The 27,607-nt window shown below is 37.8% G+C and overlaps 1 protein-coding gene across 1 annotated transcript; it reads left to right on the top strand.

Annotated features, from left to right (window-relative positions):
• Positions 1-1,672: 1,672 nt before the first annotated feature.
• Positions 1,673-24,101, top strand: slc18a2 (solute carrier family 18 member 2). Its single transcript, XM_053333027.1, has 15 exons — positions 1,673-1,811; positions 6,572-6,905; positions 11,215-11,273; positions 11,368-11,451; positions 12,907-12,999; positions 13,422-13,511; positions 13,653-13,696; positions 17,007-17,067; positions 18,452-18,547; positions 19,791-19,869; positions 20,457-20,508; positions 21,243-21,306; positions 21,395-21,514; positions 22,610-22,743; positions 23,994-24,101. Exons 1-15 carry the CDS (start codon positions 1,679-1,681, stop codon positions 24,099-24,101), a joined length of 1,551 nt encoding a protein of 516 aa, XP_053189002.1. The 5' UTR covers positions 1,673-1,678.
• The last annotated feature ends 3,506 nt before the right edge of the window (positions 24,102-27,607 follow it).

Raw genomic sequence — 27,607 nt, forward strand, 5'->3', positions numbered from 1 at the left:
TTGGGAAACTCCTTGCTTTTACCCATCAGAGATGTTTCACCTTGGTAACAAAAGCCTTTTTATAGCTCATCAATATGTACTAACTTGCACAGATAGAATGTAGAATCTCATGGATTTCAAGTGGTTCCTTTCCTTGGTGTACTGCTTTTTCTTAGTGTGTTGTAAATATTAAAATTATAATCATTTCATTTTATTACACATAACTTTATTTAACAGCTTTAATGTTTTGATTTCTTTATATGTTTTGGATTTCTTGAGTTAATACCAAAACCCTAACCCTAACCCTAACCCTAACCCTTTTATTAGAATATCCTCATTGGTAATATATATAATTGACATTTTCAATACTTATTTCCCCCACTGTATACACACACACACACACACACACACACACATTCATGATATCTCACATTGAGACATTGAGACATTGAGACATTGAAGCATATGCTTACGGAATCTAAATTACGCTGACAGAATAATAGCCTGATAAATATTGAACTGCAAAAATATTTGAATGAGAAATGTAACATTTAAATCCATATGCCTTTACCTGCTGTCTTCCTGGTAGGAAGCGCTGTTTTAAAAAGTATTGGTTACTGATCAGCTGCTGAGCTTGCTTTATGGAACCGGATCTGCTGGAAAATGAGCCAGACTAAAAAAATAAATGGCTTATTTGGTCATCTTGCTTTATGGAACCAGACCCAGCTCTCTTACCCATAAATATGACTGATTCTATTCACATTTCATATCAAATATTATTAAATTAGACTTCAAATCTCAGTTGTGCTCAGTTAAACAACACATAAATGTATGTTTATTTTATATTCATTGATTGGGCCTTTTAATTTTTCTAGAAATGTTAACTGAAAATGTAGCAAAAAATCCTTTCTTGTAGCTTTTCAGAGTTTCAGTTAAGCTCTGTTTTATTAAATATTAAAATAATTTGTGTTGTACGTTTTGTTTTTAGTGACAGTTTAAAGGTTAATCCCAGTTGTTTTATGTCAAACAGAAACAAGCAAGAAGAATTGCCTTTAGCACCACTGTTAATGTTAGCAGGTGGTAAATAACACATGAATACCTTAGAGTACCTCAGGTTTGAGTTTGAAATCTAATCTGCGTTAAACGGGAGTTGGATCTCTATCAGAGGTTGCATCAGGTCACTTTGCGTCATCATTACTTTTTAGTTATGTCTGCTCCTGATGTTCAGACTGCATTCTTCATATTGGACTATAATTCAGTAGTTGTGGTTTGAAGACAGGTCTGACGGAGACCTGTACATAAAGGTTGAATGACGTAAGCAGTGGGTCCAGTCAGTAGAAAGACAGCCTCTCCTCCTCTCTGCTCAGCTTCTGCAGCTGTTTGGCTCCTGTGCATCCTAGGTAAGGTTTCCTCTCTGCAGCGCTCAGTTTGACTCATTTAGACAGTCAGTCTCTCTGTTATCGCTTTGTGTGTGTGTGTGTGTGTGTGTGTGTGTGTGTGTGTGTGTGTGTGTGTGTGTGTGTGTGTGTGTGTGTGTGTGTGTGTGTGTGTGTGTGTGTGTGTGTGTGTGTGTGTGTGACAATAGATAGTATGGTAGGATTGTTGAAAGTTACTGACCCATCACTGGCATTTCTCTCTCCTCAGGAGGACTTGTCTCCCGCCTGCTTTGTGTTTTGTGGCTCTTTGCGGGACTAACATCATGGGGGGATTAGACGCGCTCCGGCAGTTTAATTTGCTGAAATGGCTCAGAGAGGAGAGACAGTCGAGGAAACTGATACTCTTCATCGTTTTCGTCGCTCTGCTCCTGGATAACATGTTGCTCACTGTAGTCGGTAGGTGCAGTCCTCCCTTTCTCACCTGTTACAGCTCTATTATAAAGATTTGCGTTTGGCGCAACAAGTGGCTCAACTCACCAAATCTGCGCTAATATTCCCAAACGTTTGTTCATTAAAGCGCAGCCGATCACCTTCAATCTGCATGATGCGCTCAGAGTTAAGAGATCAGGGTTTTTTTTGTGGAGACCTACATCCTCAACTCAGCTTAAATCCACGCGTCCAATAATCAATAATGAATAATGCCAAATGTGTAATGTTGCGTAAATCAGAGTTAGCCAGCAGATAACTGATTTTATTAAGTTTTCTTATAATCCTTGATCTCCAATAAAATGACCAGATCTGTTTGAGATCGATTCATATATTAACCCTCTGCACCGATGCTCATGAAGTGGTAATTCATGCATTTATAATTAGGCCTAATATCGATATAAGCTTCTCTCTCAAAACCTCTGCAGTCATCCATCAGATTAGTTCATGTGTTTGCTTTTGTTTTGCACAAATGCACAAATGCGCCCATAGAAAACAAATTGATGGTTCTTTTTTCATGATAATAAATAAATAAAAATAATAATACAATTTTAAAAATGTATTCTCGCGCGTAAAATCAGACTTTCCAAAGCAATTCATACACTTTTTAAACCGGTAAAGTAGCAGTTATTTTAATACCTGGAATCAATCCTTAATTAACCTCTTAAAAGCACATTGCCAGGAGATTCCTTATAATTAACACATGGAGTACATTTTAAGGTGTACATTCCATTACTCCTCCTTACTTAATTAATCATCAATTTAAGGTTATATTAAGAATTAGATTTTAGTTGAGGGATCATGTGCAAATTATATTTTAAGGGATTCCTGTACTCACTATTCAGGTATTAGTAGTTCATGTCAGATATGAGGTTAGTTAATGGATAAATTAATAGACCGATATATGTATTAATGCTTCTGTTAAGGCACATATGAAGGTGATGGACTTCCTGTTATTTGGTCAATGAAGGGTTAGGTTATTTATTAAAAATCCCTTAATGTATTACAGTTGGCTGTTAATCGATTAATTTGCACCTTTAAAATCCCATGGAAATACTTTGAATCCATTATTGTTAAAGGTAAATTGACGGTATTTTAAGAAACAGATATTAAGGAAGTCTGTTAAATGGTGTAAGAAACGTTCATGTTAAGCTGGGACAAAAATGGATTTGAAATGTTTTCCACATGTCTCCATTACACACACAGCTCCAGCTTGTTGCTTGTCTGGCAGAACACACTTGGGCTGTGTTTCTGATAGAAGGAACCATTTTCCTCTCTTATGAATTTTAAAGAGACAAGATCCCAAATGAAGGCAGAATAGGAGAGGATCATTGCACTAATATGAAGCAGCAGACTACAACACATCAGCTTGATTCAGAATGATTAAAAATGCTTACATTGAATCACTGAAGATAACCTGCTTCATTTTGCTGTAAGTTAAATGAGTAGTTCATGTCTATTTTGTCCATTCTCTTTGTCTGTGTTAATGATTTTCTTGAGTGTGCTGATTATTTTTGTGGTCTAACTAGTTGTCGGCTCATATTTGACAGAGGTGTTCACAGCGTCCTTTGCTTGAGACTTTCCAGATAATTGAAACATCAAACATTTGTTTTAGAAGGTGTCGTCTCTAAAACAAAGTCTTCAGTGTTTCCAACAGGTTGAGCATGTCTTGGTGATTGAAGTGTGGCGTATGGTAGATGGGCAGCTTATTAAACTAGTCAAACAAAGGTTTATGAATGTTTCTGAAGTGTGTGTCGTACCTGTGCTGCTATTTAGCTCGCTTCATCTTCTTGGCACTTAGGACTGGGCATCTTGAGGATCAAATCTCAATTTAAAACCAGTTCTTGATTCATTGAATTTTCTATTTATTAAGGGGGAAATATTTTCAGTCTCTTGCTCTAGTATATAGGTGCCAAACCATTCACTGGTGTACTTAGTCCACTGAAATACAATATGAAACATAACTGGCAATTAAGATAAATTGTCTGCAGCCTTTTATTTGAAAAAAGTTAACTACATTAATTCATTCATTCATTCATTTGAAAGCTTCTTACAGTTTCCTTCCCTGTATGAGACTGCCTGGGGCCCCCAGCTATGTGTACAGCTAGTTTCAGTATGTACAGTAACTCTGAAATAAATTAAAAAGGCCTCCAATATAACTTAACTTATGCAAACATTGTACCTTTACGTTTACCTGACAATTAAATGTTACTGGTTATCATGCAATATTATTCATTAAACTATCCACCATTATACAAGGATTGAAAGCTCCACATTTAACACAAGCTAAGTATATGTAAGTATATTGTGCTGATGATAATCTTTCCATAGTTTAACTTCAGAAAAAATGTTTTGAGTACTTCTACCATTGCAAATACTGACAAAGTTTGCCTGAGGCCGCCAAATGACTAAATCAACCCCCGGCTGTAGCTCCACTGTGTCATTATTAACGTCATGTCTCCAGCAGTGGAGAGCAGCCTCTCTGTTACACCGTTAGCTCTGAGGAAAGACGGTGTTGTGTGTTGTGATGAAACAGGCACATTTTCTGTGCCGCAGAATTGATTAAAGTTGTTCAATGCTGCAGTGTGTGTTAGTCAGCCAGCTTTATTTATTACTGCTGGAGTTTGCTGCTCTGCTCCGTTAACTTTAGTTTCTCAGTGACGGCATAGAAAAGTTCTCAGTACACTTCATGTTCATCTCACAGATAGTAAGTGAACTACTAGATTAATGGATGTATTCATTCAAGATAACTATAGCATGTGCATGTTGCTGTTGAGTTTTACCTTTTTATTTCCATCAACATCACGCTATTAACTAATATTTAGAAAATCACTTTTTGACATTAATGATTCAGAATTGCAGGAGATAAGAATAGAGATGCTTATGTAGGTTGAAGGTTGCATCATGAAATGACAGTTGTGCATTTGGGATTTTATTCTCTACCCAACCTATGTATGGGAAACAGTACACCTGTCTGCATCCTCTATATTAACTAGTTTCAGTTTAAACACCCCCCCCCCCCAAGCATATAACTGCTGCTTGCATCTGATCACGTGCAGTGCTAGATTACTTCCACCTGCTCCTATGTAAAATTCCACTCAGCTTTATCAAACTGCCAGGTTTCCTAAGGGTTTAGGGCGGCTCCCATTTCTTTCTACTCTCATTTCATTGTCATCGTCAGTAGAATAAAAATATCTGGCTATGGTCCAAATAATCTGATCTGAGGCCTGTACTACGAAGCTGGATTAACCTATCCAAGATATCTCTCCGTTACCTGGGTTGATTTATCCAGATATTTACAGTCTAGGATAAGCGGTACTACGAAGCTGGTTATCAACTCGGTAAATCAACCCAGGGTTTTCCAATCTGGATCTCTGCGCGTTCACATAAAGGGGAGGAGTCTGCAGCGTCTGACCAATCACAAACATGGAGAAACTCTGCAGAGCAGCCTACTTTACCATGGAGGAGCAGACAATTATTCTTCAACAATATGAAGAATTCAAACACATCATCCAGGCCAAAAGCAACTCTGTTGCTGCAGCAAAAGCTAGGAAGGAATGCTGGCAGAAAATAGCTGACTCTGTTAATGTGTAAATTCATGAGATCATACAATATTAATTTATCAGACAATATAAACGGACACTGATCACACAATGTCACTTTATTACGGCACAGACGTTTGGGGCAGATCGCTTCCTCAGTGCCCTTCCTTTCATAAGAGACATTAAGTTAGTTTAATATTCAACATTCAAAATACAAACCTATTATGCGCTTCAACCATTTGAGTGAATGATTTCAAACCAACTGTATAATATACAGAATAATATCCCTCATGTGCCTCAAGGCTTATTTTACAAATATATATTTTCGTCAATTTTTTACAATTACAATAAATAAATACAGTTATTATGCTCCCTGACACTTTGATCTCAGGATGTCAAACCTACAGAATAATATCCCCCACCAGCGGTAAATGGTCAGCCTTGGTTTTTACACTCAATGTATGTTGTTTACACTATGTGCAACATGACATGTTTCTTTTTCATGGCTACACCGTTCCATTGAATGTAATACCAATGTAGTTTTGTGCATCATTTTATACACATTTCCCCAAAGCTCAGCTTGAATATATTTGGTATCTTTGGAAACTCAAAGCTCAAATACTTTGTTTTATTTTCCAAGGTTTTGCATCTGCCTCTGAAACTTCTCCCACCAAATCAGTACACTTGAAGTGAATAGAATCTCTTTTGTGGACGAAAGACAAATTTGCTAGAAACATGTATTTTTAGAAAATGTGACTAAAGACCTGCCACAAATGTTCATTGTCTGGAGGAGGCGGGACATTGTTTCTGGAAAGAACACACTGGTATTGTCTCATTTTAATTAAAATATTCGTTGCTTTGAGCACCACACAGTCCTTTCACTTCCATTGTACTGGGTGGAAACAGAAGTTTTCAAAGGCTGATCTGTATCTGCATGGCTAGATACCACTAGGGCTAAACTTAATCATGTGTTTTTTGTTTATTTGTAGTGCTTGCTAGAGAAACCTTAGCTTCTTTAAGGTTTCTTTCTTTAGGCTAGTGTTTGTGAATCACTCTTGAAGAACCCTCCTTGTTTTCTCTGAGCTGACATATGTTGCAGTGACATTAGCGTCATGCCAGTGAGCATCAGTCAGTGGTCATGTCATATTTGATTGTGTCAATCTCCTCACGCCTCTTTATGCCCGCCAGTGCCCATCATTCCCAGCTACCTGTACAACCTGGATGAGTCAACAGACACTGTGTTGAAGAACACCACATCCCAACAGGGTTCCCCAGGAGCCTTCAACACCATCGTGTCCTTATACGACAACACCGTGAGGTCATCGGGCTCCAACGGCACGGTTGCATCCACAAATCAGATTGCTCCAACCACCAGTGTTCCAGAGCTGCCACAGAACTACTCTGACTGCCCCGGGTCCTCCAAGAAGCTGCTCAATGAGAATGTCAAAGTGGGAATGCTGTTTGCCTCCAAAGCCACCGTACAGCTGATTACCAACCCTTTCATAGGGCCACTCACCAACAGGTGGGTTTTTGTCATCTCTGTGCTGTGTGGAGGTATTAGTTATGTAGCATTAACACCTGGGAGATTTAGCTGCCTGAAGATCTTCACAGGCAACCTGGAACAATATTGTCGCCTCACCTACTAAACACTTTTCTCATGTTTGCAAGTCAGAAGACATTTACTAACACACAAGACTCCCATAATTAAGCTGGATCAAGGAAATGTTTGACATTTTTGCTTGAAAATGTACTTAAATTATTGATCAGTTATCAAAATAGTTTTAGATTACTTTTTAAAGATAATTCAATCAATTGACTAATCGCTTCAGATCTACACATTCCATATAATCACAATTAGTTTGAAGATACCAATTCAAACATGAACTGACAGTAGATATATCAATCCAGCTAGAAAGACCTTGCAGTTGTACACCTCTGCTAGCCAATCAAGTTGCAGTTTACATCCATGTCTGTCCAGACTAATATTTGTAGTGAAGACAATGAAGGAATTTCATAAAAGGGGTTAAGTGTATTACTGTATGTATTCATATGCTCGGCCAGTAAAGATGATTTTGATAGAACACAAAGTTGCCAGTTTCAAGTTGGATACCAAGACTAGTATCATAAATTCAGTATCTGAATATGGTCACAATCTACCCTTTTGTTATGGAGTTACATTATGATGCCACAGTGAAGTTGACCTTTTTATATGTAAAATGTCGTCATTTCAGCATTTTCTCAATTTTTGAAAACTGAATTGGAATTTGGTCTTTTGAATGTCATTTTTAGTTACTGAAATTCAGTTTTTAAAATTTAAATTTTCTGATTTTAACATCCTGAAAAATGAAAAGGGAAAGAAGTAGAAGTGCATATGTGAAGTTAGGCTTGCATGGGATGTGTTTAACTGGACTTCTTGAATCTGTTGTAACTATGGGGCTAAGTTTACCTTGACTTGAACTTTATTGAACATATGTTGACAGACTAGAACAATACAATGCAACAGTGCTGTGTTGGGCATTATCCATGGGGAAGATGGCTGTGAAAATTCACTTAGCAAAACTTAAACGCAAATTACAGCCTGTTCATCAGATGGCATTGAATTCAAGTGCACAAAGTCTGTGTAAAGTAAGAATAAATATGTGTTATGAGATACCACAGAAAAGTGTGTTGTTAACCACCCTGCCAAATTTGAATGATTAAAAAAATCACCAAATATTTGAAATTATGCTTCAAAGTTGTGTAAAAATCAGCCTCTTTCTCTGCTCCCAAACGCTGTGGGAGTGCCCGCCGAGTTCACTGAAGCCCCGCCCCCTACCAAGTGTCACCTGTCAATCAAAGTCACCACCTCTACCAGAAACATGGATGCTAGTCTGAGAGCTTTCTGCCGCTAGCTTAGCTGCTAACAATAACTCGCCACTAGGCAGGTTAAGGCAAGGCAGTTTTATTTATATAGCGCATTTCATACACAATGGCAACTCAATGTGCTTTACATAAAACAGAAAAACATGCAATTTGAGAAACATTAAAACATACTTTACACAGGCTTTAACTCTACTGTTTTCAATTCACAATGGATCAAAAAACTACCTCTAGTTATGGAGCTTTTTTAGCCTTGTTTAGCTTCTTATTTTTGGTTTTCTGGCTAGATTTTTGCTGTTTCTTTGAAAAAATCTACTGTACACTACAGTAAATGGCCAGCACAAAACAAAGTTAATAACTAGCTGGAGAGCACAGCAGGATGTCTAGCAGATAAAAGATGGATATTTTTCTCAGGAGTTAGTAGGGCCCCAAAAAGAGCTAAAATAAGTGAATATATGTTTCACTTACATTGCACCCAAATGTTTGCTGCTTGAGACAACACCTTTTATTAAGGTGTCAGTTGTCCAAAAATGTATAAGTACAGCTGTTATAGCATTACGCTATAGCTCAGGCAAAGACAGGACTCTATAGTTCTCAGTCAGCATGTGATCAGTATAGCCTTGGTGTACTGATATTTGACAATTTGTGCAGTTTTTAATGTATGATAATCATATGTTTCAATAAGTTTCACACTGTACATTTAAGAAATCAGGAGACTGAAAACTGAACCTTTTTGTATTCTGAAAATTAGAATATTATGAAAATACTGCCTGGTATAAATACATTAAATGTTATCAATAAATAGTGTGTAATGGTGACCTGTGATCTAATATCTAGTTAGTTTCCTATGTAGAAATTAGACTGAAAGAGCCAGGTGCATTTCAGTTGTCTGACTTTTCAGCTTTCTAGCATCACTGTGTATTAAGTGCTGTTTAAATCTAAGTTATATTTGTATACAATTACAATAATAGGTTTATCTGGCATTTGATACAACTCTGCATTTTATGACATCATGCTACAAGTGTTTGAGAGAAAAGAGAAAAAATGAGGAAGTGGAAATCATTATCTTTTAAAGCTGGAAGACAAAGAACAGAACAAGAATGTCAAAGCATGACAGGTTTCCTTTTAGCCACAGAGACTTCCTGCTAGCCCAGGGCCAAAATCATGGTTCAAATTTCCCCTTGTCTTGTAGAGGTCAGTACACAATAACATTTATGGTCTTATCTGAGGCAACATCCAACATAAATTGAAGAGAAAGAGTAGTAATAGACTCTTTTTTTTCAAGTTCTAGGGAGGAATATGAAATGCTGCATATGGTAAACATGTTGGTTTAATGCTGTTTTAAAGGGCATAACGTCATCTCAGCTACAGCTGATCTATTCCAACTGAATCAAATGGAGCAGAATTCCTGATTATGTGTGTTTGCGTGTGTGTGCATGTGCATTTGTCTGTTTTCAGCATGGATAGCTGCACTATGGCTGAGTAACTCAAGGTTCAGAAATGCCACAGAGGCAGAATAGTAATGAATTGTTTTTGGTTGTGAGTGGCATCTATCATATATGAGTGTGATAGGTTGAGACATCAGCAAACACCTTTCAATATATACCTAATGTTAATAATAATGTAATAACACAGACTGCAAGAAATATAGATGACATGTCTCAATTTCCTTCTGTTAATAAGTGAAGCCAAAATATCTCCCTTCTGGGGTCGGCCATCTTGCTTGTGTGATGTCATTTGGAGCCAGAGTCTGCACAGTAGAGTCGGAAATGACAGCCTGTGCTACATGCCAACAGGACACACCCTTTAGCCTCCCCACCACCTGAGGGAGGATTGAGAGCAGCTATCACAGCTGTCAATCATGACGTCACAACCCTTTTTCATATATTTACAAACATCAGTGTGATAAGATTTACCTATGATAGAAACCATCTTTGGAAAAAATGTATGTAACATGGAGGGGGCAGGGTTTATGACCTATACTGCAGACAACTATTAGGGGATGATTGAGATGTTTTGTCTTCATTTTGACCCTTTTATGATGTCCATATTTATATACAGTCAATGGTTTTAAACCCTTACACTCCATTAAGGAAATAAAAATTGCTGAATATCAGTTATTGCAGACTTAAACAAACTGAATTGGTTATTGTGACCATTACGTGTTAAAGAAATGGGGCTTTGTATTTTTCGCGAGAGGCTTGAGGACTTTTTCAGAACAGTTGAAGCCGGCAAGATTTTGGAGCCAGCATTAGTAGCATTTGGTGTTGCTGCACTTCAAAACCTGCTTGAACAGAACAGGACTGAAGACTTCAGGGAGAAGTGTGAATGATCCAACATTATTGGTATATACCCCAAAGGCAGTGTTTAGTGTCTCACATGGGCACTCAGATATGCTGTAATTGAGGCAAAGAACAGTCCCATTATTATTGGTCCTTAGTCACCTTCCCTCCTGACAGAGGACAATACAAGGCAAGTCAAGCATGTCAGGTATCTATGGAGGGAATACAAAAGCTCTGTCGTGCATGGCAGCTGTTAGCCTTTTAATGAGAAAGATGTTGTCTCCCTCCTCCAGTGTTTCAGTTAAAATGTCAAGCTAACAATTGTAACCGGTAAGAAGGTGTCATCGTGCAAATTCTGAAAATCTACAAATGTTGTTCATGGTGTTACAGCACACCTACTTTCTATTCAATGTATTTTTGTCAATGCTGACGTGCAGGTGTTGATTTTCTATAAACACATAGTTGTCTTTCCTCTTTTGACAAAAATCCAGACTTGCCCTAATTGACCGTATCATTGGACAAAAGCAGTGAAGCCAGAAGTCTCACTGCTTTTGAAAGAAAAGGGGGGAAAAAACACCAGAAATGACTTTCAGCTATAAACTACTCAGTTTATTTCATGCATTTTTTTGTAAAAATCTCAAATATGCTTGCAAATGTAATGCCTGCCTTTCTTTCTGTTTTTCCTTTCAGAATAGGATACCAGCTTCCCATATTTGCTGGCTTCTGTATCATGTTCGTCTCTACTATCAGTAAGTTCCAGCACGCACATCTTCAAAATCACAAGATCAGAATGTTTGCATCATGTCTAATGTTTCTCTATTTGTTATTCTCACTGTTGTAAAGTGTTTGCCTTCTCATCGAGCTACGCTCTGCTGTTTCTGGCCAGATCGCTTCAAGGTGTGGGCTCCTCCTGCTCATCTGTAGCAGGTAAGACCTCAATCTACAATTCAATTGAGTTCATGTTATGGATGTATTATAAGAGCTGGATAGTGTGGCACTGCTCAGCCTTGTAGCACATTGTATTGCAGCAAAAAATCCTGTTACCCAAAAAACATGGACCACCATTGTAAAAACAGGTTTCTGTAACACTATTAATAGGACACCTCAAACCACAAGCAATGTCAATTCTTTCTGTTATGAATTGTTGATCGAGATTTTATATTTTAAAGACTTTAAAAAAGCTATTTAAAAATCCATTATGTCATCAAAATGTAAAGTTTATGGACCGAGCAGGAACTCAGTGTGGTGGGCCACATAATGCGGAAGGTTGGTCCGGTATCCAGCTCTTATAATCCATGTTCATGTACATATTCACAATAGTGTTGCATTATGGGTTGTTTGTGACCAACAAATGTTCCCAAATTTTTGTGATCTCTTTGACTCTTTTTCATACCAGGTTTTAATGTTTTTCCTCACTGTCATCATTCTTCCTGTTCATACTGACTATTAAAAGATCAAATGTGATTTCAATGGTGACGGAAGACAAAAGTAGATGATCAGCTTCTATTGAGCTTCAACAGTGTGAGTTAGTCATATCAAGTGATATCTGACACATTTACAGTCTTTTTAACATCAAACAGTAACAAAAAGAGGAACTTTGGCACTAAAAAGAAGTTGAAACACGGCAGACTTTTATTTAACTCATTTGGACAGCATATTAGCTTCAGATCAACTTTTAAATCCATGTTTACACAGCAGGAGGACTGTTGATTTAGTCCTCCATCACTTCCATTGTAAATACATTATGAAGGGATCTTCTAATGGTCAGTATGAACAGGAGGAATGATTACAGCAAGACAAACAGCATACAGTGTTCATTTTGGCTCCTGACTGTTGTTTTAAGACAGTCTTAAAGAATAGTGAGCCTTTTAAACTTGGTGTCATGGATTATATCACATCGTCTGGAGTGGAACTGATAAAATACCTTAACCCTCCTTTGTATTGTAGCATTTTGATTTCTTCGTGTGAACAACAGCACTTATGCCTTTCAGCACTACCTTACACTAAAATACATATTAAACTTCTGTGTAATTGACAGAAGTGACATAGTCTCTGGTGAAGTTTTCAACTGAATGCTGATAGTCTATGGTAGCTTGCAATTAGATTGAGACACAATTAGCCAAACAGCTCAATCTGAATATAGTTCCTGTAAATAAAAAAAGTTTATCATTTTTACAAATGATTACTTGTTATTTTTTATTTGTTAGTTTTAGCTATTACATATAGTACACTATATATGTACATTGTTTTTTACCTTCAAAATAAAAAGTGTTACAAAAGGATAAATACAGTAGTATTTACCATAACTTAACTAACTTGTGTATCTGTTACATTGAAAATCTGTATATCTGTATATGTAAATCTATACATATGTGTTTTCAGGGATGGGAATGCTTGCTAGTGTGTATACAAATGATGAGGAGAGAGGTCACGCCATCGGGATCGCCCTGGGAGGTCTGGCAATGGGAGTGTTGGGTATGTATACATAGTCCAACAAAGAGATGCTTGAAATATAAAAAAGAGATAATATTTACATGTAGTATATAAACTTTTATTCTTTTGCATTAGGTAAATTATACCACTGGCATTACAGATAAATGTTTAAATGCTTACATTTGAAAACATCACAATAAAGCATTACACACATTCACATCTGCACAGAACAGAAAACAGCTGCCTGGTTTTCAGAGAATTAAATGTTGTTGCTTAACTGTAAAGCTGCTACCAAAAACATTAAAATATTAAAATTATTATTATTAAAATTTTATGGCAAGAGTAAGGTTTTCAGAACTAAAACTGACAGACCTTTTCTAATGTAAGCTGTACCATGAATATTTTTATAACATGATTCTAAAGTTGATCTCTCCACCACTGACCATCCAGTGTATCCTTCACAGTTGGGCCCCCGTTTGGCAGCGTGATGTATGAGTTTGTTGGGAAAACGGCTCCTTTCCTTATTTTGGCATTCCTGGCTCTGTTTGATGGAGGTACAGTTAGAATCCCTCTTGGTCAATGTTGAAGGAATAGTAAGAATAATGTGTAAGCTTTACATTGCTTAGCATTATTTAATCTTAAACAATATCTATTCATGTTGATATCAAAGCCTTACATTCACTGTTTCTTTACAGCTCTGCAGCTCATTGTTCTTCAGCCCACCAAGGTGGAACCAGAGGTGAGTGTGTTTGTCTTGATGACTCATTTCCTGAAGGTTATCCAACTTCATTAAGATGACCTTTTCAGCTGCAGAGGGTAGTTTCTTCTTAATTAGATTGCAAATACAGGAAATATGAAGCCAAATATCATCTTTAACCTGATACTAGTGCAAAGTACTTTAGAGTCCAGATTAAGGCAAGTTGACTTTAAACATGGCTACTAAGGAGGCATTAGGCAAAATCCAACTGGGAGGTTATCAATCAATCAATCAATCAATCAATCTTTATTTGTATCTCAAGTTATCTCAAGGCACTTTACACATAGAGCAGGTTCTAAACCGAACTCTTCAGGTTTTAACTTTAAAGAGACCCAACATTCCCACATGAGCAACAGTGGCAAGAAAAAACTCCCTTTTAACAGGAAGAAACCTCAGAACCAGACTCAGAGTGGGAGAACATCTGCCTCGACCGGTTGGGGTTGAGAGGAGAGCGAGGAAGGATAGAGGAGAGAAGCACAATGAAAATCAACAATGAAGCTAGAAGGTCCGGGACTGGAATCTGTCATCCGGACATCTACAGGCCCAGATTACCTGTGAGACCAGAAAGCACAGACAACTCCGGGGAAGAAGTTTAGGTTATTGAATGCATTAATAGTACATGAATGTTAATGGATATAGATGGATGGATAGAGAGAGAGAGGGAGAAGGAGAGAGGAGCTCAGTGCATCATGGGAGAAAGAGCCCTAACTATAAGCTTTATCAAAAAGGAAAGTTTTAAGTCTACTCTTAAACGTAGGGAGGGTGTCTGCCCCCCGGACCAAATCTGGAAGATGGTTCCACAGGAGAGGAGCCTGATAGCTGAAGGCTCTGCCTCCTGTTCTACTTTTAGAGATACTAGGAACCACAAGTAGACCTGCATACTGGGAGCGCAGTCTTCTAGTAGGTACATAAGGTACTATCAGTTCGTTAAGATATGATGGAGCCTGACCATTAAGAGCTTTGAAGGTGAGGAGAAGGATTTTGAATTCTATTCTGAATTTTACAGGAAGCCAATGCAGTGAAGCCAAGATGGGAGTAATATAATCTCTCTTTCTAGTTTTTGTCAGAACACAAGCAGCTGCATTCTGGACCAGCTGGAGAGTCTTTAGAGACTTGTTAGGACAGCCTGATAATAATGAATTACAGTAGTCCAGCCTAGAAGTAACAAATGCATGGAAAGACAGATGAAAGAAGGCAGTCCTTGAAATATGTTTTATGTGGGAATTAAAGGACAGATCCTCATCAAATATAACTCCTAGGTTCCTTACAGTGGAGCTGGAGGCCAGAGTAATGCCATCCAGAGTAATTATGTCGTTTGATAATGAATTTCTAAGGTGTTTAGGGCCAAGCACAATAACTTCAGTTTTTTCTGAGTTTAGTAACAGGAAGTTGCAGGTCATCCAGGCCTTTATGTCCTTAATGCATGTTTGTAGTTTAGAAATTTGGTTAGTTTCATTTGGCTTTATTGATAGATATAATTGAGTATCATCTGCATAACAATGAACATTTGTTGAGTGATTCCGGATAATGTTTCCTAAAGGAAGCATATATAAGGAGAATAGTATTGGTCCAAGCACTGAACCTTGAGGAACACCATGTCTAACTTTTGTTTGCATGGAGGATTTATCATTAACATTTACAAACTGAAATCTATCAGATAAATATGATTTAAACCATTTCAATGTTGTTTCTTTAATGCCAATTAAATGTTCAAGTCTCTGTAACAGGATTTGATGATCAATAGTGTCAAAGGCAGCACTAAGGTCTAACAGGATGAGGACAGAGAGAAGTCCATTGTCTGATGAGGTTAAAAAGTCATTTGTAACTTTTACTAGTGCGGTCTCTGTACTATGATGAACTCCAAATCCAGACTGAAAATCCTCAAATAAACCGTTACTATGTAGAAAGTTACACAGCTGATTAGCAACTGCTTTCTCAAGGATCTTGGAGAGAAAGGGAAGGTTCGATATCGGCCTATAGTTGGCTAGAACCTTTGAATCAAGAGTAGGCTTTTTAAGAAGTGGTTTAATTACAGCTACTAGGTTAGATATAAGAACAAGGAAATAAGTATTAAGAAGTCTACGTTAGTGAGGAGAAACCAAGTTAATATACAAATTGGAGCCCATGATTCAGTGCCATTTTTGAAAGAATAGACAAATATTCAACAGTCCAAACAAATATTTCTATTTATATAACGAACAAGGCAGCAGCAACAACATATCTTCAATGTCTACCAGACCTAAACATGTGAATGTCTATTTTGTGGACTCTGTTGTTGTTTTGATTCACAGTGACTTTTTTTCTGGATTGTAACTGGTTGATGAAAAAAAGGCTATACACTCATGTAACTGTCTATCAGTGAGTGAGCAACATGGTTGGGGCCGGTACATGTATGGTAACAATGGGCTCAAAGAGAGGGCGATTAGTGACAGATGTTTGAGTGAACTCATTACACAGTTTTGAACACTGATTAATGACTCCTACAGAAGAGAGAGAGAGAGAGAAAACACTCTGTTGCTTCTTCTCCAGATGACATATGATCTTATATATTAGCAGAGATAATAGAAACAAAGCCGGCAACAGGAGAACATGTTTCAGGTCATTAGCAGATTCTTTCACCTCTTCCATATCATTCATCTCTGGCATTCACATGTCCAGAGGTCTGCTGAGACAAATGAGGTTCTGTAGAGATTTGCTGCAAGATACAATAGTTCCTTTCAATAAGCTGCAGACTCACATGTGTTTTATCCTGCATGTATTCAGCAGGAAATCTTACTCTCAATTTCACATGTGTAATATGTTGGATATTCATTTGCTCCAGAGAACATGAGAATTCTTTAAGGAAACTGACATTTTCACTTTCACAGAAATGCTACAGAGGCCTGAGTCTGTCCACAATATACAAAACTGACTGAAATTTTAAATGTCAAAATTTACATTTGATTTATATTTAAATTAACCATTTACAAGCAGCACTGTCAGCTCATTTTTATACATTTTACATGTGTGGTTGTTATAAACTGCCTGCTGAAAAAGTATAATATTGCTGTGGGTATCACTGAAGGATTAGTGTTAATTATATTAGCCTACATATTGTTAGAGATATGATCTAATTGTGACTTCAGTAAATGCTGTCATGCAAACCCTAGATTATTTCACAAGGTTAGATTTAACAGCTGAGGTGTAAAAAAGAAAGAAGCAGATTTCATTGACTACTGTAACATCTATCTTTTAATTAATATGCATTGTAGTTGGTGTTTCTAATTAACATCTGATCCTTGTCCCCTCACAGACTCAGAAGGGGACCTCACTGCTGACACTCATGAAGGATCCTTACATTCTAATTGCAGCCGGTAAGAAAACAGCACAGTAGATGTGAGAAAACCTAATGTCACCCCACTATGGAGGAGCATCTATGGGATATTGCCTTTTTAATGGTGCTGAGGAAAGAGCTGGGGGAAAAAAATTGACTCAGCTCAAATATTTTTTGTCTATTGGACATGTCAGTCAAACAATTGATTTTCTGGTTACAGACTGGTAATATAGCTTGAAATTGTGTGGTGAAGTGAGTGCTGCATGTTAAAGAGGGTCATCTTTCCATCAGAACAAACCTGTGTGAACAATGCTGTGTGTATTATTGGCCAGTGCAGTTCCAGAAAGACATTTGACGCTTTTCCACTATAAAGTTCTAGCACTACTCAGCTCGGCTCGACTCGGTACCAGGAACAACCTTTTCCATTACTTCATAGTACTTCCTCAACGTGGGCGGGGTCGTCATAGCACGGCTTTGTGAAACTGCTGTGACTTCGTTTTATACACGACACAAACACATAAACAATGGAGGACATGGAGGCGATGGTGTACTTCCTGCTGTATGTGGCTTTCTGTCACACACAAAGGAAGAAAATTGAGCCAAATCGCTGTTATGCTGTTGCCGGTATTTAAAAATGCCGGGTTTGATTCTTGTGTGGGACGGCTCATGACTCTTCAAGTGACTCTCTGACCAATCAGAGGCCGTCAGTCTGTTGACATCACATTTAGTATCGGCTCGGCTCGCTTGGAACCTCAGCAGAGCAGGTACTAAAAAAGTTCCAGGTACCGGGTACTATCCCTAGTGGAAACGCAAAAACAACCTGAGTACTAGAACTGTACAGCGGAAAAGCCTCAATTGTGAAACAAACACTATCTATATCGTGCGACACTGCCGCTTGTTTGCACAATGTGACTCCAGAACAACACGTAGGATGGTTTTCTAATCTTAGAAAATAATATTTTATCATGCCACAATGCTGTGGTTAAGGTTGGGCTAAGTTGAGGCACAAAAAACACTGGGTTAGGTCAGGGGATAGATAATGGTTTGGGTTAAAATTATCACTTTTCGTAGTGTGGATTTAATTTATTACTTTAAAGTTAGGTTACCTTTGTTGTCATGGCTACAATAACAACGGGGTTAGGTGACAATTGTAGTTATCTTTTGTTTTAAAAACTGTCCTGATTTACATTAAGAAATGTGACAATTTCAGTTTGAGATGGAAAATGAAAGGCAGCACATTGTTTTCGAGCAACTGACATCATGACCCATTGTGTGGTTTTTCTTGGGAGGACAATCCCCACAATGACACGGCTGTAACAGTAAACCTGTGTGCTGGAGGTTGTTAGAGTAACACACAAAGACTGAAGTACAGAAGCAGACCATAATTGAGCCTGTGTCCACTTATCCTCAATCTTCCTCCCCAGGTGCCATTTGTTTTGGAAATATGGCCATCGCCATGTTGGAGCCAACGCTGCCAATCTGGATGATGGAGACCATGTGTGCCAGGAAATGGCAGCTAGGTATTTACACAGCTCTGTTCAGTACTCTCACACACACACACACACACACACACACACAGAGAAAACACACATGATGTTGTTAGAGCAGCTAAATGCCCACAAAACCTTCAGTCCCTAAAAATACGCAGCATGCCCCACACAAACACATACACAGATATTGTATGGTGGGAAAATGCTTCACTAAAAACCAAATTGAGTGATATTTACTTCTATGTGTGAGGATCCAAAATCAAAATGCAGCACCTTCTGAACAGTTCTAAATCAGACCATAGCAGCCTATTTGCACATCTGTGAAATTTAGAAAGTCTCGGTTGTGATCCAGTAAATTGTGACTAAATCTGGTTTGGGCTTAAAAGGATTTGTTGTTTTCACAATGCTTCTAAATGATTTTAAACCACTTTTGAAGAAGTGAAAAATCCAGGCTTGTGTCAAATTAGCAAACAATCTAATCAAGCTGGCTCATGTCCAAAGACACAAGGCCCAGGGTGCAATCTATTACGTAGACTGGAGCACCACCCATCCCTTCCAATAGTCCCCAACTGCTAAAAAGCACATCATCTAAAGTTCTGCCTTCTCCATTAACAGCTTACAGTCATGCAGTCATGCTGGGAGCTCCTTAAACGTATGGCTTTTCTAGCTATATCCCCAGTTGAGACTGCCAATTGTTATTTCATTTACCTTGTAATGTGGGTAGAAAACCCCCTGTATCTGTATTTTTCTGTATTATTCTTTAAAAAAAAATTGATTCAAGAACACACTGATAATTGCTTTCTATCACTCAGGGTTAACTACCGGTTTCTGTGGTTACTAATTCATCCCATTTACGAAATATCTCATCAGGCATTGATCCACATTACCTCTGGACACTATTATTACTTAGTGACTGACGTAGTGCAAAAGTGTCATTTCTCTATCCTTCTAGAGGTTTTCTCTACAGAGGCTTCCTGCTGTCTTTGGTCTCATTAGTTTGTTCCTTCAGTCTGTTGTATATGAAGTCTAGGTCAGATAAAAAAGGATGAACAGGATATTAGGGTGTCACACACTGGCAGGTGGAAAGCACACGTCTTCATTACAGACAATGGAAGATGTACAGCAGCTCAGTGATGAGGCGCTGATAGAGATCTGCTTATCTCACAAAGCCTCCCCACACCTTCAGTCTCTCATCCCTCTGTGTGTGTGCGTGTGTGCGTGTGTGCGTGTGTGCGTGTGTGCGTGTGTGCGTGTGTGTGTGCATGTGGCCCAGGCGTCGCTTTCTTACCAGCGTCTATCTCCTACCTTATTGGAACCAACATCTTCGGGACGTTGGCGCACAAGATGGGGAGGTAGGAAGGGAAATGATCCTCATCTACTCTGTCTCTCCCTCTGTGGCTCTGATATCTGTTTCCGCTCCTCTAAATGAGTTTTCAGTGTTTTTAATGTTTGTTAGGCCAGCTTTATTGAAGCCTTGACGATACAGGGCATCAATAATTTCTCTGTGTACAGGTCTTCTCTTGGAATGGTATGAGAGCTTTGTTCATTCAGATTGTTCTTTTTGTTGTGTTTGTTGTTGTTTTATATCGCCATTAACCAAAACTGTTCAATACTATCATGAATCAAACCTGGGATAACATAGCATTTCATTGAAGAATACCAATTTTTGCTGCTGTTACTGTTTTTAATATATAAATACAGTTTAATTCTGCCTCTACTGTCTCTACTACTGGTGCAACATCGCTACTACTATTACAGCCGCTAATAGTATGTAAGAAAAGGGAACAATGTTTGAGGATAGGTGTGTTTTGTTGACTTTATAAAGATTTTTTATGTGGCTGATTAACCGTCTTTCTTATATTTATCTTATACTTGTTGCAAGACTGGAAGGATAGTGTTTTCATTAGATTACACTGACCAGTTCTTCTTTCTCTTACAGATGGCTTTGTGCCCTTATCGGAATGGTGCTGGTTGGATTGAGTGTGTTATGTGTAAGTATGAGGGAGGCAACACTGGTGTGAATGTAAATACCACCTGGGGTACATGTGCAGGTCCACAGTTGAAAATCAGTGGTTTAGAAGCCAGGAAAATATGATACATGTTATTTTAACTGTGGTTTAAGCTGAATTTTAAAGAGAGTAAAACTACAATTACATTTTCTGACAGTTCCACTACACATCCCTTATCCCTGCATTATCAGTTAATATATTTTTAATTATTAATGGCTATGATTGATAACAAATTGATCATCGATTCATAGCAAGTATACAAGAGACTACTAGTGTCAGGTTATAAAAATGTATACATTTCTATATTGGCTGGTTTAGTATTTATTCAAATTTGACACCAAAATCAAAGATTCATCCATGTAAAAGTGTTTCTCATTCATCAGCCCATAGGAACTATAGTACAAGAGTAGAGCCACCACATGTGGATTTGCTACTACAAAATTGTGAAACATGAACACTTAGTGTTAAAATCTTTATTTTCCCAAAACCAGGGTATGATTTTCATGCACACAAAGCATTGACCAATTAAAACAATTGCTTCCAATTTCTTTTAGTGTTTCTGGGTTAAAAGTCCAGATCCATACCCTCTGGCTTTGCAGTGCAGCAGAAGATCTCAACACTCTAAAGTGTTTGTTTACACTATAATTTAATGAATGGGATTAAATTAATAAATACACACTCTTCTCTCATATTTGGTCATATTATGTCTGTTCTAGGTTCCACTTGCCAGAAACATTTATGGCCTGATTCTTCCAAACTTCGGTGTTGGTTTTGCCATCGGTAAGTGTGTGATAAGTGTTAATACTATGCAAAACAATCACCACCAGTGGCTCATTCTCCACTGAATGCTGTTTGTGGTTTGTTCCAGGCATGGTGGACTCTTCTATGATGCCAATAATGGGATACCTGGTGGACCTGCGGCATGTGTCTGTTTATGGAAGTGTGTATGCCATTGCTGATGTGGCTTTTTGCATGGGATTTGCTTTAGGTAAGCAGGAAGCCGAAACTACGCATTATTACAGACTGTTAAAATATACATGCTGATGTGTCTAAAATAAATGTGAACATAAACAGTGTCCAGTCCCTTATAAGTTTAGTTTAAATACCTTCATACAATTAATAAGTAAAAATAAAGCATTTTCTAGCCCTAATTCATTGTTAAATTTAAACTACCATATTTTTCCAGATATTGTCTAATTTAATGAAACAAAGCCTTTAATTAAGCAACTTCAGTTTTTAAAGTATTTTGGATTTTCCGGTCCTGATCCATGTTTTTTCCATTTGTGTTTCCAGCTGATCTCACAGCTGGAACAGTTGGTTTTGTATTTTACAGAGCTGACTGACAGTTATTTTACAGAAATGTTGTTTCCAGCCAACCACTTCTTATCTAGAAACAACTTCCAGCACTGAATTATGGTTATTGCATAGAAAGAACGGTATTTTCTGTGATTCCATAAAGACATTCCAATGGCATTTTATGGCATTTTATTTTTATTTGTGATTTGAAGTAGAATTTTGAATGGGAATATGTAGAATGGTGAGAGTCAAGGAATTTCACGATTTTTACATAATAGTATGTTTTATGCTAAGTAAGTAGGCATCAGAGGAACGTAGTGTTCAATGAGGTGAATGTGAATGGAGAAGGTTAGATAGGTGAGGTGCCAGAACACGGAGTGATTTGTGGACAAGAAGAAAAATCTTGAAACAAAAATGGTATTTAACTGGGACCAAGTGCAGTTGGAGGGTTGGGGTTGAGAGTGACAGAGAACCTTTGCAGCTTCATTTTAAACATATTGTAGTCGGTTTAACCCCTGACGTGGTTGACCAAAGAGAAGAGCTTTGCAATAGTTAAGCTGAGATGTGCATGCATGAATAAGGGTTTCAGCAGCAGGACTGGGGACAGAGGGGCGTAATCTTGAAATACCTCTCAAGTTGAGGAAGGCAGTCTTGGTGATTTTATTACTAAGTAACAACTACCCTAGCATTTCTCTGTTGTTACAAATATTGTATGTTAGTAATGAGCTGATATCCCTTATCCAAACAAAACAAACTAAAGCAGTATATGTTTGTCTAACTGATGTAGGTCCATCCATTGGAGGATCCATAGCTGAGAGTATTGGCTTCTCATGGATGATGACCATAATCGGAATAGTGGATATTATTTTTGCTCCTCTTTGCATCTTCCTCAGGAATCCACCCGGACAAGAAGAGAAAATTGTAAGATTTGAAACACACTCAAATACAGTCACTCAAATCTACATAAACAAACAGAAACATGTAAGCTCTTGAAGGCAAGGTACCACAGATTCCCCAAGAACGAACTAGTTCTAGAACTAGGATAGATGCGTTTAATAACTCTCAAACACAATTTTTATTGTATATTTTTGTCCAGTCTAAGTCCGTGCACGATGGAGCTTCAGGGTTCTGTCGACTGATTCAAGAATGTCAGAGAGAGACTTGAGAGGAATTAATCAAGAATTGGACTGATAAGCAGAATTGATCATGGCATTGGTATCAATAAAATCTTATCAATTCCCATCCTCTATCACAACCTTGCCACACCCATTAAGCATAACCTGCTAGCGTCAAATTTAAATTAAGCTGGACCATATTTTATAAAATGAACATCAGGCTGTATAGGAGGAGACATTGAGTCTTTAGGAGTGTTTATTGAGGTAATAAATCAAGTGAGAAAGTATTTATTTTTGGAGCCAGTGGAGTTTCCCCGTCTTGGCCATTATAGAGAAAGTTTAAGGTTCACCTCGGCATTGACTTCACTTTTCAGACCCAGAACTACTCACTTGGGAGACACCAGAGACAATGCGTAACACGAGTCAGAGAAATGTACCCTAATAACAGAAAAGTAGTTAAAACAAGCTTTTAATCAAGAATGGACCCTCTTACTTTGTGTCCAGAGAGAAAGGAAAGCTTTAGCAGCACGTTTAGTGGATCAGCAGCAGTGAATGACTACACAGGAGGCATTTAAGTACATGGTTGACAGTAGGTCACCTGCATTTTGGAAGTGCTCAGTGCCTAATACACAATGACCGTAGTTACTCATGTATAATAAAGGAAACACTTCACATAGGCAGTTCAAAACCTGCTTGAGGCCACCTGTTCTGAACAATCACATTTTAAACAGGCGCTGCACTAGTCAATACAATTAGAACATTGGTTTTCAGGCGATTGGCTGTGATTTTCCCCCCACACACACACCAATAATATTTGATAATGTATTCTTTCTAATCCCTGCTGTCTCCTTTATTATCTTTTTGACACAGCCACCAAGTGCTAAAGTCAGGAATTTTCAAGTCTTACACATAGACACTTTAACTACATAGAATATTATCTGCATTAAATGTATTGTTTCAACTTAACTTTCCTTTCACAAATTGCAGGATTTTAAAATAATCTTGATTATTAAGGAACTCTGACACATTTATTCATGCAGCAATTGTCTTTTTCAGGCTATTTTAATGGACACCAACTGCTCAATGAAGACGAGGTCCTACTCCACACAGGGAACAAGCTACCAGGGTGAAAACATGGATCAAGAATATGACGAATACGATTAACGGGACACCAGCCATGCAGGTTAACCTTCAGAGGATCTATTTTGTTGTACAAAAAAAGGAACACATAGGGAAAAAAACAGCAATGAAATGAAACACAGCCAAGATATTTCCATGTGAATGTCCTGCATTCAGTCTTCACTGTTCAGTGTCCTGTTAGCGCTTGTACTGGAGCAAACCAAAGTTGTTCTTGATCTGTGATTGCAGGCGCATTGTGTGACAGATATTTTTAGCCAACAGCCTTATTCGGTAGCGAGATGTGTCCAAAAGCACTTTTTACAGTAGGAGGGTGCTGAGCAACAAGTACGCTTTGCTGGTTTATTTTGAATACAAACCTTAATTCAAAGTCTTAATTTATATCTCAGCCATTAAGTCTGTTTTTATTGACTGTATGTCCAAGATACTTATATCATTAATATAACTGAATTCAGTTTGTGTAATTGTATCATTATGGGTCATTGTGTGGTATGTCAAGAAGCGGTTGTTTCTTTAAAATTAAGAAAGATATGTTGGGTCCAGGTCTGTGGTCCTTGTTATTATTCAGACTCTTGGAATAGAACATACCACCCCAATTGTTCTGACTTGGTTTCCTTAGTTTTCTAACCGCTGCCTTGAAACTGGGAGTAGGTTCTTTCCTGAAACATTTGAGCACCAAATCAAATCAACAAAGAATGTTGACTTTTGAGATATATCTGCTTATACAGTATATTTTCATTACAACATTTCATTAGTGTGGGGAAAGAAAAGACAGGCTCCACCTAAGGTCTAAGACGTGCTCCAAAATACACAAATGGCAATGCCTGGCTCAGCCACGCAAACGTATGGTGGAAACACTCAAAGTGCACTGATCGGTCTGGCCTCAAGCTTATCTGAACGTTTCCATGAGTGTGGCATCCTGTGCAGGAACATGCTCTGCAGGAAGAAAGATTTTTAAAAAGGAGACAGGGTGAGATATGCAACCTAAATTGTCAAAAAAGAAACAATCAGTCCTCTGGAAGGAAAATGTTTCACCCCATACAAAAAATAGTACCCAGAATTATAACTCTTTATAAAATATTAAAGTAAACAGAACATTGCCACATTTTATTTAAAAAAACATAAATGATTTATTTCCACTTAAATATATTTCACTTCAGTAAACAGACATGCAGCCAGTGCTGACATTATGTTTCGATGCTAAGCCAACAAGTCAGACCAACTGTGCTATCGGTCAAACTGGCCACTAGGAAGCAACACAGCAACATTCCTAAGTGTGTCCTCACTGAGTAGGTGGTACTGAAAGAGTGGTGTCTTAGTGATCCTTGCACAAGTAGATGGTGAACTACTGTAACTGACTCGCTGTTCGCTAACATACTACCTCTATCTAGTCATTAGCTCTCCAAGTTCCTTCCTCCCTTGCTAACTGCTAGTTAGGTTGCGAACTGGATAAAAAATGAACACCATTTATTCAACAAACATATTAGAACCCCTGCAAACATTTTTCAATCTCAAAAGACTGCACTGTCCAATTTGATCAATGACAAACTGTATATCCAAGTTCACATATTTATTGTGTGAACATTAACATGCTAGTCAGAACAAACCTTAATTTGGCATAAAACAGCTTCTACACTGCTCTCTGTGGGCTCAAACTTGGCCACACCTTAGTCAGTGATGTCACTACAGGTTTATTTAATCAGCTGTTAAATCACTCATTGTAACGTTAGCTGTTAGTGACAGGGGTGTTATCAAGTGGAACACTTAAATGTGCAGCAGTGTTCAGCCCATCTAGTTAAGCATCAAAATACCTTTAAAACATAAAGACAAAGATAATGTCTGTTGTTGAAGTGTTTTAAGGTTACTTCCCTACATGCATGATGCATAACAGATGTGATATGATGTGACTGAGGGTAGGAAAGACACAGAATTAGCCTGTAGGTCTGACAGACGGTTGTGAAACGTTTGTAGTTGGCAGCTTGGATTCACAAAAGGTACAATGGATTCCATTTAAATGTATTAAAATGTCCATAGAAACTTCTAGTAAGCATAATCTACTCTTTATCAATTTGCATATTTGCTTACTTGTTTGCTATTTTTGAAAAAAAGAGACAGAATACAGTAATATACAGAGAGCTGTTTCATTTTGAGAAGTCATAAAAAGCACAGGTGTCATTAATAACATTATAGTGAGCCAGTTCCAATATCTTTGGGTGCTGGCTCACTGTAATGGCTTACATGGACATTTAGTGGAACTGAGGATAACACACACAGAAAGCAGAGCAGGCTCCCATTCATTTTCTACTAGAAGCGTGGATTGACAGCTCAATGGATCTGCCCACCGGCAGCTGAGTGGAGGAGGTGTTGCTTGCTGGCGACCTTGCCACTTTCTGTGTATTTCTGCCCTGAGCCATCATTAATGTTATTTACACTTGTGCTTCCTCTGTTAAGACAAGCTAAAAAGTCAGTGCTGTAGGCATATTGTGACAAGTGGTTGTATACAGTACATTCACATTGGGTTTGACCACTCTGCATTCGATTTTTACATTTAGTATTCATCCAGTTAAAATAAACAACAAACACTTTTCAATACTGAAAAGTATTCAGTGTTTTCACCACAATTGGGCTTGTAGTGGTGGCAAGATTTTTGGACTGTATAAGACATATTCCTTCTCATAATCATGTCAAATTGTCACACTGGAATCATTCATATGAGTTTCTCATAGACAATCATGACCATGTGTACAATAATACTATTTCATACTTGATTCTACACTGACCACAGACCTCCTGATATCACTAAAAGACATCACCAATAGATCAGTTGAACATAGCTAACACTATTGATGACTCCTCAGAAATATAACTTTTTTTGAGGTGTTTATCGTGACCTTCAGTCTCACTATGCCCTTTTATACAATGGATTTGGTAAATAACACTGACTTCACCAATCATTTCCTCTGTTAAGACAACTGATAAGATGACAAAGAGGACTTTATAAAACAAAACTGTGAATCAGAAGAATTTTCATAACATCTGTTCCATCATGCCTTAAATATTTATGTTGTGACAGTTATTGTACAATAACTAGTAATTATTTATGTTAAAAAAACAACAGATCCCCGCCTCAATAACTGGAAAATGAAGTGCTTTTTTGACTTTCAAATGGACAGCACAAGTGTATTAAGTGCTATGGTACTGGGTTTTCCTTTCTTTAAGTGTCTTTTTAAAGTGGCATTTTCTAAATGTCTGTGTTTATCTCAAATGTGTCTGTGTTGAAATAATCTCAGTGGGTTAACCTCAACGGACAAAGTCAACCACATCTAGGGCATTAGACTGAATAAAGTTAGCTAATGGTATGACGATAACGCACAGCTATGGCTAACCCTAGCAGCTATAGTACAGCACTACACTAGCAAGGGTAGCTCTATATTCCATGATGCAACAAGCAGCTAGTCCTAGCTGAAAAATGAAAAATGTAACACTAAAATTAAAAATCAGCTATTATTATTATTATTATAGCTTATTTTATT

Source organism: Scomber japonicus, chromosome 14 (genome assembly GCF_027409825.1).
Source record: "Scomber japonicus isolate fScoJap1 chromosome 14, fScoJap1.pri, whole genome shotgun sequence".
In the NCBI taxonomy this organism is placed as follows: Eukaryota; Metazoa; Chordata; class Actinopteri; order Scombriformes; family Scombridae; genus Scomber; species Scomber japonicus.